Raw genomic sequence first — 13,724 nt, forward strand, 5'->3', positions numbered from 1 at the left:
CCATTGTTGTATATCTATGTTCTTTGGTGAAAATAAGGTTAAAAGAGCCTCACAACAGAGTCCACTACTACTTCCTATTATTATCGGTGGGAGAGACATGCAGAGATTGGGACTACAGCAGCTTAGATTTACTACCAGGATCAGACTTTCTTTCAAGTGTTTTCAAAGTATCTACGTGACTTTATTCTTTATCACAATGGTCCATAACCATCTGCAGTGAGTACAACTGTAGTGCCATCATAAGCAAGGAATTTAAAGTTTAGTCATTTGGGAATATATAATAATATAATAAGTGAAGTTTGAAGTTTGATCAAGTCTGGAATGTTCATGTTTTACATGGAAAACAACTGTGACACTAATAATACTCCAGTCACACTTAATCTTAACCTGAGGCTATGTTGTAAATATGGTTTGTCCAGCTTCACTGTTGTTAGAGACTGTAGGTGGAACAGCCAAATTCAGATTGTGGAAAAAGACACAGTAACATATAGCAATGTCTGTTTGCCAGTAATTTCAAAATGACACATTTAAGTTGGTTGAAAAATGCCCAGTTAAAGTGGAAATACAGAGTAGGAGGTTAGACTGTGCACCATTCTGCTGTCAGCTTGATGCTTAGCTGGTTGATCATTTGCATTACTGCACTTTCAGATACAACCCTTCTTTCGCTGACTCACCAAGATACCAAGGCAACAAGAAACAATTCAGTATTCTGAAATAAAAACTAAAATTCAGTTCAGCATCACAGCTTTCATTTCTTACTTGTTTGAGATGAACGGTGATTTTTCTGAGTTTAGTTGGTGGGCCATAGGTGATGTCCACTGTGGGAGATTTGCCTTGTTTCTTGGGGCGCACGGTGCACACAGACTTAACATCTGTCAGAGGAAACCCAAACACCTGCTCCTGTAGCAGATAGAGACCCAACATCAGATCACTGATATCATTACAACTGAATATTGTTTTTTTCATTATTTGTTTTGGCATTAGCAGAGAAATGTAGATGTACAAAATAATTAATTAATTAAAATAAGTTCCAGCAGAATTCAGAAGAGGAAGAGAAAATACTCTCACACTGACCAGCTATTAACTATAAGAATCAGAATTAATACACATGTAATGACATTTGAACAAATGGCACAGAAGTTGCCATAGCACAGGTGGTGATACAGAGGATGTGTTTGAGTGCTATAGATACCTGTGTTTTAGGATGGAAGAACTGCACTGCCTTGTGGTTGACGCTGACCATGCAGGGGGAAGGGCAATTCCGCTGGCTCACCTTCTGGACAAGGAAATTGGTGGAGCCAAACAAAGGCAGGGTGCTCAGAAATTCTGTGAGACAGCAATCAGACAAAAGACATTAACATCTGATTAGAGGAGAGAAAAAAGGAGCTTCTGACCTTTGACCATTCCTTTATTGGTGCAAAATTTTCATTCACAAAAAAAAAAAACATTAGAAAAATAGAAACACTTGTCTTCAAAAACGTATATGAGGAGACTATTGATTAACAAATACAAAACACCTTGAACTTCCCAAACAGGAATAATCTCCAAGTCAGAAAGCCATTTTATTATATAACTATTCTCAGCCACCAGACCTGTAAACATCAGTTCAACATACCCTTCATTTTATTTCTTCTAGTGAGCTCAATGCTCGTCTTAGCTTGTCCTGCTAGAACATTTACTAAACAGTCATTCCTGCACTGTGAAGCAGAATATCTTTCACTAAACTGTCTATACCATTAACTGATGTTTTTTCTGATAAAACCCTTCTTTGACATTTTATTACAAAAGTCCAGTAGCTCCAGTGCTTGAAAAGAGAGCAGACCTCCATGTTGCTCTTGTTGTTCTTCTACCGCAGCACAGAAAGACAATCATGGAAAGTCATGCTGTATTACTGGCTCATCTTCTGCAGACTTTGTTCCTAAGCCACTTTTGCAGAGGAAGCTTGTTCATATAAAGCTAATGTCTGCTCGTGAATCTGAAAGTCATCCCACATCTAATCACTGTAATTTATACAAATAGATAATGTCCTGAATTAAAAACAGATTGTCCATTATTGTGCGATCAGGAACACAACATGTCTGGCTTTTATGTACAACTATGTCCACCTACTTCTCGAGTCTATTTGAAAGACACCTTGCTCGGTACCCCTGAGGAGAGGAGCTACTCACCAGTGAATCGGATTTTGGCCTCCTGAGGGTTGACGGACTGCATGGCAGCTATTTGACCCTGGCAGAAAGACTGGATTGCCTCGAGTCTATTGCCGGCCTTTTCTTGTGGGGGCAGGTACTCCTTTATGTCCACCCTGACAGAAAAACACACATCTGAATGTCAGTATACACATACACTAAGTATGTTATACCTGAGAGAGGAGTAGGAATGAAGCAAAATATGTTCTCAATAAAAATCTTTGAAGTAGCCTGCTTTCACTTTGACTACAGCTTTGGCACAACTCATGTGATGACCTACAGTACATGTATGGTTCAGCCATTTTATTAAAAGAAATGACACACCTAAACTTCTCAGTATTGTACTATTGTGACTCTCAGTGTGTGTAACTCACAGTGAGGGCTGGTTATTCAGACCCTGAGCCAGATGCTGCAGTGCTGACAGCTCTGCTATCTGCTGGACTGATGAGACCGTATCAGAAGGAAGCATCAACCACCCACTCAGATAGTCGGCCAGGACCTACACACACACACACACACACAAAGAGAGAGAGAGGCATAAACAGACATTAAGAGATGAATGAGAACGGGATAAGATAGGAAAGTTCCATCTTGCTATTGAGTCATCTTGTCACCTGCTGGTAGTGGAAGTCCACATAGAGGTCATTGTTGAAGGAGAGAGGCTGTGCCCAGATCACTCTCTTCAGGAACATGGAGACTGAGCCGTCGTCCATCAGGAAGTCATATAAGTACTCCTCAGCATGGAGGGGACGGATAGTCCCATCTGACAGACAGTGAGCAGAGGAGTTAGGAGGAGGAGGTACAGGACACTGATTCGGTCACTTCGGCCTCTGGCTCTCCTCATTCAGAAATGATTAGAAAAGCCCTCACTGGATTATTCTATTTGTTTATTTCTTAAGGCCTTGGGCTACATAGTTTCTCTGTCTAGAAAACTGAATGAACACTTAGAATACCATTAATTATTCAAAAGAAACAGAAACAATGAACAATAAAAAAAATTATAAAATTAGTTCTTGTTATTATCTATTCATTGTGGGCTCAGATCTCGGCCCAACAACTGCGTAATTTCCATTCATTTATTACTCAAAGTAAGGGGACACTGCCTCTGGACATATTGTGAGCACTGAATTTCATTCTGCTCCAGTTTATCTGGATGGAGGGATGGAGGATAAGTAGAAAACCTATACTACCTCTGAGGCCATATGGGACAAAAGCACTCTTTTCATCAACCCTATTGCAGGACTCTTTACCCATACTGTGACTTATCATTCTACAATTCCAGTTATCAAGGCAGTTACACAGGTTAAGATCATTAGTCAAGTAATTTCTCAGGATTGCTTTGATTTACCTTGAACTCTGATGGCAAGGATGGAGAACTCTTTCATGTCTCTGAGCTTTGTGATCCCCATTTTATTACACAGCATTTTTACCACATCGGCTGCCGTCTAGAGGAACATAAAATATACCTCAATGAAGATATTTGTATGCCATTCTATTAAATAAAAGGCTGAAGTTTTTGGTACAAATCTTACACTGAAGTTATGTATCTGGGCAGGGACCTCTGGTCCTCCTGGCAGCTGAATGGGAATATGTCGAGAGTTTTTGCCAGCCTGTGGGTAAGCAAGACAGAACCACAATGAGATCAGCTGCAAATGCAGACAATAAAGCAGCATAACAGGTCGGTTACACCATGATGCATGATTTTATGTGCTTAAGTGGTAAGGTCAACTTGCCAGAAAAGCTTCCATCTCAACATGTGTGGGGAGGTTGCGGCGTCCTCCAAATGTGAGAGTGCACTGTAGATTATGCTGACACGCACTTGCTTCCTCTGAGAAAAGAGATGTTGGTCATATAAAAGTTATTTAAACATTTAACATTTAACATTTAATGCATTATTTAAATTAAAATGTCTTCCTCTACCGTGGTATGTGTGCTCATAATCCTGAGAGATGCCATTCAGGTGGCGCATGATGTAGGGTTGCAGGAAGTCGGAGCAGGGGAAGAAACCGGTTATCAGGTTGAGCATCTGCCAGCCGAGGACACAGCTAGATCTACAAAGATAACCATCAGAAGATAACATAACATAACAAAGTAATCATGTGGAATTAAAAGAGTGCTCCCTTGTTTCTGTTTCAACTGCAATTCTAAATTCTATTTTGAGTTTTGGTTAAGTCTTTGGTCTGGTTGTTTTCACACATTTCACTGTACATGTACACCATTCAGCCATAACTTTGTGACCTCCTTCCTAATATTGTGTAGGTCTCCCTTGTGCCTGTCTCTTCAACATTTTAGAACAAATTGGGCCAAAAGGTGGATCAGTTCTGCACTACAGTTAGAGATGCTATCCAATAACCCTGTCTAACTCAGAGAAGACAGTTGAACACACATTTGTCTTCCTTGTCAAAACCTTTGAAACTTGTAGTCTTCATGCTGTGTCAAATTATATCACTTGAGGACAATGGTGAAACATCACACTAAATCCTCAAGGCTTTAATTTGTCTCACAAATTCTGCAACACTCTCCAGTTGCTGAGAGTGCTGACAATATATTTTCATGAGTGGCAAATACTCACCTAGCTGGGTTGTTTGTGACTTGCTTGATGACTTGACAGTAGATTTCATCTCTCAGTGGCTCATTTTCCTTCCCCAGCTGAATATAAAAGAGAAATCCATTACTTAAACCTCATTGAAGTCTATTTGCAGCTAACAGTCAGTGAAGTTCACATACACACGGTTTAAATAAGCACTGACCAGTAGGATATTGCTCAAGCAGTCTGACTGGGTGCTGCTCCTGCTCATTGAGATGTCGCCCATAAACTGCATCACGTCTGGAGGGACAGATAAATGGCTGCATAATAAAGAAAGAACTAAACAGCATTTTGTGTGTACTGTTGTATGATAGTGTGGATGCACTCACTTGTGAAACACTTGACTGATAAAGCATTGATTTCAGGATCGTTGTAGTGAATTAGAGAGTCCCGGATGGGGACCTGGATGAAAATGGAACACAATGCAATAAGTCTTCAGTTTTATTACTGCAGAAAGTTTCACTGACTTGGTACTTACAATGACATCAAATCATGTTTAATATTCTTTGAAACCAAAAACTCAAAAAAGCAGGGATCAATGACCCTGGGCATGACATTAATTAAGACAGACACAGCATTTAAAGGGGGAGATGGTTGAGGTTGGTTGAAAAGTGCAAAGTGGCATGAAAAGCAAGCAGCAATGGTAGACAGGCTAATTTAGCTTAAATAGGGCACCTTGTATAAAATATGTATGGACACGTCAAAGGGCATCACTGCAGCCATCAACCGATGAGGCGGCACAGAGATCAGCAGCTATTAGCCAATGTTCGGGGAACGTGGGCTGAACATGACTTTGTGGCCTAAATACTAGTTCTAGTTCCACTGGTGAGCACCAGAGTAGGAACATCAAAAAACCTAATGTAGCTGTAGATTCAACGATTTTAGCCTACATCACAGGTCTTCAACAGGGGGGATCTGCGACCCCTAGTGGGTCTGTGGAGGCACTACAGTAGGGTCACAAAATCTTTGGTTGATTAGACACATCACTGTATATATATATATATGTATGTATACACACCTACACACACACACACACACATACACACACAAATTTAAATTTCTTAAAATACACATTAACATGAATAATGTTTAACATATTTAGTAAAGTTATAATTGGAGGCAGAAGATGTTATCTTTCAGTCACGTCCATACTGTTGCACGTTTGAAAAATTAATTGAATGCAAAATAATAAAAATAATGATGATGTATATTCATAAATGGCACAAGGTGAGTTTACCTTTGTGTGTTGAACTGCCTCTGTAATATTTCTTCCTGGCAGACCAGCTCTCCCCACTCTTTAACAAATAACGGTAGCAAAAAATTAGCCTTGCCATGGAACCTTAGCTGAAACCACATCATCATAATCCACAACAAAAATGTGCATTCTTGTATCATACCTAAAGTACTTCATGGCAAATTCAAACATGGTTGAATGAGAGACAGTTTTTTTTCCCTGACTCTGGTTCCCTGAGTTTTGTCCCTGACTCTGGTTCCCTGAGTCAGGGACAAAACTCTGAGCTGAGTTTGGGCGGGAAGCCTCTCTGCTGGGGGGAACTGAAGATGGGCCCTTGGGTAGAATGACGGGTCTTTCACCCTTCATGCTTTTACGCCTTTCATCCCTTCGTTCTAGGAGCATGCTGTGGTAGTCTGGGGCTGCAGATGGCTGAGTGTAGTCCTCTGGGAAAAGACCAGAACGCCCTCCCAACGAGCCAAAAAGCCAGCCTGGTGAAACGCACACAAAACATTACATCCTTACATCCTATCTATCTATCTATCTATCTATCTATCTATCTATCTATCTATCTATCTATCTATCTATCTATCTATCTATCTATCTATCTATCTATCTATCTATCTATCTATCTATCTATCTATCTATCTATCTATCTATCTATCTATCTATCCTAGGACATGTCTGACATTCAAATCATGACCTCACCCATCTCTCGTCCTTCCATTGGCAGCAGTTTGATGACGTCCCCCTTGCTGAAGCTGAGCAGACTCTTGTCGTCCGTCACAAAAGTTCTCACGGCTACTACATGACCAGATTCCTGGAAAGCAGGTAGGCAGATGTGTGCACAGTTAAATATGGACCCTAACTAATGAGAAGACAAGGCCACGACAAAATCTTCAAAAAGAAAACAGATGATGGAGAAAAAAAAGCACCTTGACCACTTCCTGGAGAAAGACTTGGAGCATCTCAGTGATCTGAGGAGCTCTGGATGACTGCAGCACCAAGTTTTCATTCTTCAGCTCCAGTTCCACTTTGTCGTCGTCCTTGAGGTCAGCTGACAGAACCTCTGCAAAACTATATTCAAGCCAACCTGAGTTAACATTTTGTGCATAAAACATCAACTAAAATGAGTGAAGATAGAACTCAGATATTCTGTAAAATGTCAAGTCAGAAAGTTACTGGCTGGTGACACCTGTGAAACAGCCATTGTCATCGAAAAGGATTCTATCTTGTGAACATGGTGTAGCACTATATACACTGGACAGTTTTTAAGTGGATACAAATATGTTTCTGCATAAATTCAATCTGTGTCTGTTGCGTTAGTAATAATTGTTTATAATTGTTTGATGTCATAACTCTTCAGCTATCCCGGGCTTGTCAAAATGTCTTTTTTGAAAAGATTTTTTTAAAGATTTACTGAAACTTGGAGAACTCTGCATTTCACGTTGTTTTTTTCCCCCAGATAAATAAGTAAACAGTAGAGAGCAGGCAAGTAAAACACATAGAGTAAAAAAGAACAATACTTTTATGAAATATTTTTTAATTAATTATTTTGATCGGTAAGGTAGGAAAAGAACCAGATTTTTTAAACATGTGCGATGCATACAGACTGGTTGCTGACTGTTTAATGAGGAAATGGGGGTGTCCAGGCTCTTCACGGGAGAGCAGCTGAGAATGAATGAAGTGATTTTGCCTACCTGAAGCTTTTAAGCACTTTCAGATGTCTGGGGTTGATGCCCGACGCTGGTAGCACCTTCAAGAGACGAATTCCACGATGGGACACACCCAACACCTCAGCATCCCCAGTGTTCGGCTGCATGCAAAGAACAGATGCTTGTGTATGTATATATAGATGAAATTTTTTTTTTTTGGAGAAACAAATCATGTCTTCATTTTCTGAAAGGTGGACTATTGAAACCATTTAGTACCTTCCTGCTAGACTTCCAACAGGAACCTGGATTATATCATAAGATGTCTCCACTTTAGGAAAACGTAAAGTGGTTCTGTGGCGGAATTTCAGGCAACATTACAATGATGTAAATAAATATGTAAGCTGCTTCACGTCTCAGATGTTTAATTTAAACGTCTCAATGAGACTTAATGTAAATTAGTTGCTGATCTGAACTCCTGTTCATATTGAATCTGGTGCAGGCAGATTTTTTCTTTTGTCATGCTAAGAATCAAATTCCTATCAGAACATGAGTCTGGTATCCCTCCATTTGGATTTCCTTATGGTTACTTCATAAAGTCGGACGATGTGTATGTCTGTCCATAACCACATAAAATCTGCCCACATTTTTTGACAAGCATCATCAGTTCACAATGGAGAGGCAATTTCCAAGCCAATTTATATTTAAATCAAATTTATTAAGCAGGCCTATGAACAGCGCCTAATACCACCTTATCTGGCAACAGATGAGAACTTAATGGACATTTATTGAGACAAAAATCTTTGAGATTGCCACTTCAAACATTAACACTGAATTCCAGTTAGTTTTAGAAGAGACTTTAGATGGACTTTTTAGACTTAATGCCTTTTAAATTAAGGTATTGAACTAATCATTGCCTGTGAATATCATTTTACTACTTTTCTTCATTTATTTTAAAGGAGTCAAACTGCTGCAGTGTATGCGAGACAATTCCAGGCACCTTTATTTATATTGCTCACTTCAATGTTGTCATAAGACATTGAATCTTTGTTACTCTTTTTTTATCATGCTCACCAAAATGGGAAACAGTCTAGTGAAGTAGTTTTCCCAGTTGTCTCGGGCTGCAATGATAATCCTCTTCTTCATGCTGTCGTCCTCGATGGTACTTATGGTCGTTCCCACGTTGAAATTTGCTGTACAAGAAAATAAAAACAGGGTAATTGAGACACAAATGATGCAGAAGATACAACGACCATTGGAACAAAAACACTGCAGCTTTATGATGAACTGGAAACACTCTCACCGAGCAGGTCCTTCATCTTCCTCCTCTCCTCTCTGCTGATTCTCTCACAGCTGTCAGAGTATGTGTCCCTCATGATCTGAAAAAACATCACACAATGTCTGAAGTATATCGGACTAAACATGTAGATGAAGCCTCGGTGAAAATTCACACCTTATGTACCTAATACTTATTTCTCAATTTCAACCATCACTTCTCTTGTCTTTTTTTCTTTTATTCTGTGTTCACATAAACTCACTTGCAACTCAGTTACACATCCAGATGGTCTTATCTGAAGGCTCCTGCCTCAGTCTACCACCTTCATCTGGGAATACGCTCAGTTTTCACACTTTACTTCAAGTGATTCTTTTTTGAAAATACTGACCTGTTCACTCAACAGATTGAGGATGTAGGGCCGGTTGAACATCTCTTTGGGGTAAAACACCTGCACATAAAACTTGACGTTAGTGAAGAAGATTTACAACAGTGATACTTCCAGTTTAAATTTACTGTGCAGTAAAATGCATTACTGAAGAATCTAAACCAAAATAGTGGAATAGAGTGGAAAATAGAGAAAGGTGGCATTGGAGAAGGCTGTATGATTTAAGGGCTACACCAGCGAGTGACAGTGTGTTAGATCATAAAATTGTCTTGTTTCTGCATTGACATAGTTCAGAAATGCTTTCTTTGCTCCCTGATTAGAAAATCAGATCAGAATTTGTTGGATCAGTTGAAAAATTCTCAGTCAAAACTTGATAACAAAGACTACTAGTAAAAAAAAGAGAGAGAGGTGTGTCCATTTTAATCCAGTGGGCTGCCAATTATTAATATGTGACCATGGGCCAAAGGCAGACAGAATGTATGTTTAAATGTATGTTTAACTGTCGAGTGGATGGTTGTTTTTGTCCTTATTAGTGACGGACCAAACCTAAAAATTCTAGACTAAGTAAGAGTAGACTTTGGGTAACAAAGCGATATCCAACATGGATTTGATTACTCAGGCTTTAGATGAGATAACCAGCCTGATCTTTATGGAATCTTAATCCCACTTTCCCAATATGTCATTTTTTTTTTTCACCAAATAAATTTTCTGGACTACAGAAAATCTTGTGAGCTGTCCATCTTAAATACAATATAAAGCTGACAGCAATAACGCTGAAAGACACCAAAAGTGCTGGGCTGGTGAAAGTCTACTGTGATTTCTTGACAGTAAGTAACGTAGTCATTGGACCTGTTTATTATACAGGAAGTGAATTATGTTCGTCTGTGTGTGGACCTTACTTCCTTTCTCATGTACAGTTTTCCAGGCATGTTGTAGTAAGAGAAGTAAACCCCGGCAGAGAAGCGGTGGAACTGGGACCGGATGTTTTCGTCATCTGGCATTGTATCTGTAATTAATAAGCGTTAGGTGAAGAAAGCAGATGTAAATGTTTTCCAATCAGATAAGGCTTGATGACATAAAATCAAATTTACCGTTCCAGAGATGACATGTAATATAATCTTTTAATGCTTGTGAACATGACAATGAATATGAGAATGTGTAAAACACGAGGCCTGTGACACCCACTGAGAGAAGGAGCAGTCATGGGCGGCGGTTCAGGTATGTCCTCAAGTGGGGGGGGTGGTGACGGCACAGGAGGTGGTGGGACTTCAGGGGCAGGAGGAGGTGGAGGAGGAGGAGGAGGGGGAGGAGGAGGAGGAGGCTGCTGTGTGCGTTGGGAGCTAAACAGATCCACCAAGGGCAGCTGCTTCTGTTTCATGTCCTCGGAGATGACTCTGGGCCCTGCGCCGGAGGGAGGAGGGTTCGGTGGAGAGCCTGCTTTATCTGGAGGTGCCGATTGTTTCTGCATACAGGACAGACAGCAAAATGAGATAGACAACATAAACACAAAATGCTCTTCTATTATGCAGAGTTTCAATTAGTTGTAGTAGCAATTGTATTTGCTGAACTCCAGGGAGTTCTGACCTTTCTGAGTTTGGCCAGAGCTTCCTCTTTCGGGTTACTCTTCTTTATAAATGGTTTTCCAGGTCTGAGAAGAGGATGAAAACAGTGTATCACTAAAATTGCAGATGTTAGTAGTGAATGAGGCCTCTGTTAGATCAATTTATTCCTCATTTTGATTTATTATACTGGTTGACAAATAATAATAAAGCTTAATTTTGGTCTTATCTGTTCAGAAAACAATCTTTACTTCACCAAACTCAATTCAACTGACTTGTCACTTCCAATCTTGCATGTGAGAACACACAAGCAATAAAATAAAATAAAAACTCTCAGTGAAAGACTACTGAAGAATAGTTGCAGTTTCTTGATAACTGATCACTTCTTTCTGACACCCAAATATCCTGACCAGGTCAGTAAACAGAAATTACCCTAAATGCTTTTTTCACATCTTTTTCATTTCAGGATTTATGTATATGATTGTATAGTATAATGGCTGTACAACAAAGCAAAAAGAAAATGTTCAGTACACAGAGAATAAGAGTGTAACTTACCTGACAGGCTCGAAGGGTTTGGGTTCTGGTTGGGGTCGGCTGTTAAACTGTTTGATGATTTCGCGAATGTTGGATGTAGGTTCAGGCCGTTCAACAAGAGGTATTGGGGAAGGTCTTTCTTGAGGACGTGGTGATTCTGAACGTACTCGTGTTTTGTTACGCTTTGCTTGGGGAGAAAAGAAGAATACAGAAACTGTATTTAAGGCTAAATTCATTTCCAGTACTCACTACTACCTACTATGCTGCTGGTCCATCATGTGCCAACAAATCCAACCTCTCCAAGCCTGGAGTTACCAGTGATTACCTAGAATTTCCTCCCGACTTATTTATAAGATCAGGTTGAAAATTTGAAAAACATCCAAGAGATATGATGACAGCTGAGAGCTTCATCTGCCATTTCCTTAACTTGTTGGTGGGCACCACTAATACCATGAAAACTCTTTCTTTTCTCTTTTTCTTACTCTTGGGCTTAGGCGCTACAGGTGGGGGCGACTCTTGGCGTGGTGGAGGGGAGGGCGGCTGTCTGGGTGGGCTGGAGTGCCCATGACGTGACTTTGAGGATTTGGATTTACCTTGGGATCAGAGAAAGATGATGAGGACTAACAAAATGATGGCTTAAGCTAAATAATACTCATAAACACAATAAGTGCTCATATGCTACGCTTACCAATCTTCTGGAAGTAGTCCTTCTTCTCTCTGACGGACTGCAGATCCTCTGGATCTGGCAAATCACTCTCCGACTGTCAAAGGAGCAGATATGAAGAGTAAACACACTCAGTGATAAAAGTGTGAAATGATTCATCAGCAAACTTCTCAAAGTAGTCAACCTCTATGTTAGATACAGGTGGCCCGATACATTTCTACTTGAAGATTATAAGTGGATTAACTTTTGACTTTTCCTGCCCAGTTTGCATAAGCTTTTCTTAAATGCTGCTCAAGGACATGCATAGTCTTAATTTTATGATGATATAAACTATATCATACACAAAATTACCTCTGTCGGAGATTTCCTGGAGGAGCTTTTAGATGTAGATGCTTTGTTTCGTACGGGTGAACGTGAGGGAGATTCTGGGGAGGGCGAGCGTGAGCGTCTGGAACGACGTGACGACTTACGTCTCCGCTGCCTCTCCTCCTCCTGCTTTCTCTCTTGCGCTCTCTTCTTCGCCTCCTCTTCCCTCCTCTCTCGCTCTCTCCTCCTGTCCTCCTCCAGCTTCCTCTCTCGCTCTCTCTGCCTCTCCTCCTCCTGCTTCTTCTCTCGCTCTCTCTTCCTCTCCTCCTCCCTCTTCTGTTGCTCCAGCTTCCTCTCCTCCTCCTTCTTCTGCTGCTCCAGCTTCCTCTGCTGCTCTTGGCTTTGCTGCTGGGCCAGATTCACAGCCTGCAGGGTCATCTGTTGGGCCTGAGCATACAGATGGGAAAAGACTTAGTGTGAGGACGGAGAAAAATCAACACATGGGTAGAGGGTCAGATAGTAGACACTTGGTCCTGACCATGAGAATAGCTTGCTGGTTCACAAGAGCCTGCTGTGTCGCTGCCGCTTGCTGGACGGGATCTGGAGCAGGAATCTGAGGCACCATCATGCCTGTAGGGTCAGTTATGACAAACTGTTAGACACATTTAAATAAGTAACAAAAGAACTATGTTTTCTGATTGACTACATATAACATGTTCTCAACAGAATGATGTCACTGTCTCTGCATCTTTCTTCCATAGTTCAGTAGATAGAGCAGATTAGAGGCGATTAGTGGTTCGAGCCCCTGTACATGGACCGCATGCCTGAAATGCCTTTGAGCAAGTTACTGAACACTCCCTGTCGCTCCCTGACCAACTCCCTGACCAACCATTGGCACTGGTGTGTCAATGAGCGTGCAGTTGTGTGCACAAGTGGGTAGATGTGTAACTGTAGAAAGGTGCAATACCAATACAAGACCATTTACCATTCTTACAGAAAAATATAATGCATCAAGTTCACATAAAAACTTCTATGGTATGATTTTGGACAGGTCATTTCTCTGCTGCTAACCAGTCCAGTAGTATTCTTCAAGCCAGTTTCCATAGTCACCTGTCCTCTTTCTGGTTATTGTCGTTTATTACTACTACTGCTTATAATCTCTGCTCTAATTTACTCTCTATTACTACTTCTACTACTGTATAGCATGTTAAGAGCTGTGTGTCCCTTTCTCCCTCTCCATTCAATCAACTGTGATAAAACAACTGCTGTCACTAACAGCTTTATTTATATTTATTTATTCATCAAACAGTCACAAAACATGCATCAGCTATATCTTGTATTTGT

The 13,724-nt window shown here is 40.5% G+C and overlaps 1 protein-coding gene across 1 annotated transcript in view; it reads right to left on the reverse strand.

Moving 5' to 3' along the window:
• The window catches only part of myo15b (myosin XVB), a 43,065-nt gene that overhangs the window by 985 nt on the left and 28,356 nt on the right, over positions 1-13,724 (reverse strand). The window contains exons 38-65 of the mRNA XM_047609783.1: positions 12,919-13,010; positions 12,426-12,827; positions 12,099-12,171; positions 11,893-12,003; positions 11,432-11,597; positions 10,902-10,965; positions 10,503-10,779; positions 10,217-10,323; positions 9,321-9,380; positions 8,960-9,035; positions 8,731-8,849; positions 7,705-7,820; positions 6,940-7,081; positions 6,713-6,824; positions 6,171-6,495; positions 6,011-6,068; positions 5,103-5,175; positions 4,937-5,013; positions 4,759-4,835; positions 4,107-4,237; positions 3,920-4,014; positions 3,719-3,796; positions 3,535-3,631; positions 2,801-2,949; positions 2,561-2,685; positions 2,169-2,302; positions 1,193-1,326; positions 760-900 (exon numbers count right to left, since the gene is read on the reverse strand). Coding sequence (XP_047465739.1) covers positions 760-900; positions 1,193-1,326; positions 2,169-2,302; positions 2,561-2,685; positions 2,801-2,949; positions 3,535-3,631; positions 3,719-3,796; positions 3,920-4,014; positions 4,107-4,237; positions 4,759-4,835; positions 4,937-5,013; positions 5,103-5,175; positions 6,011-6,068; positions 6,171-6,495; positions 6,713-6,824; positions 6,940-7,081; positions 7,705-7,820; positions 8,731-8,849; positions 8,960-9,035; positions 9,321-9,380; positions 10,217-10,323; positions 10,503-10,779; positions 10,902-10,965; positions 11,432-11,597; positions 11,893-12,003; positions 12,099-12,171; positions 12,426-12,827; positions 12,919-13,010 — 3,611 coding nt within the window. The remainder of the gene's footprint in view (positions 1-759; positions 901-1,192; positions 1,327-2,168; positions 2,303-2,560; positions 2,686-2,800; positions 2,950-3,534; positions 3,632-3,718; positions 3,797-3,919; positions 4,015-4,106; positions 4,238-4,758; positions 4,836-4,936; positions 5,014-5,102; positions 5,176-6,010; positions 6,069-6,170; positions 6,496-6,712; positions 6,825-6,939; positions 7,082-7,704; positions 7,821-8,730; positions 8,850-8,959; positions 9,036-9,320; positions 9,381-10,216; positions 10,324-10,502; positions 10,780-10,901; positions 10,966-11,431; positions 11,598-11,892; positions 12,004-12,098; positions 12,172-12,425; positions 12,828-12,918; positions 13,011-13,724) is intronic.

Source organism: Mugil cephalus, chromosome 16 (genome assembly GCF_022458985.1).
Source record: "Mugil cephalus isolate CIBA_MC_2020 chromosome 16, CIBA_Mcephalus_1.1, whole genome shotgun sequence".
Lineage (NCBI taxonomy): Eukaryota > Metazoa > Chordata > Actinopteri > Mugiliformes > Mugilidae > Mugil > Mugil cephalus.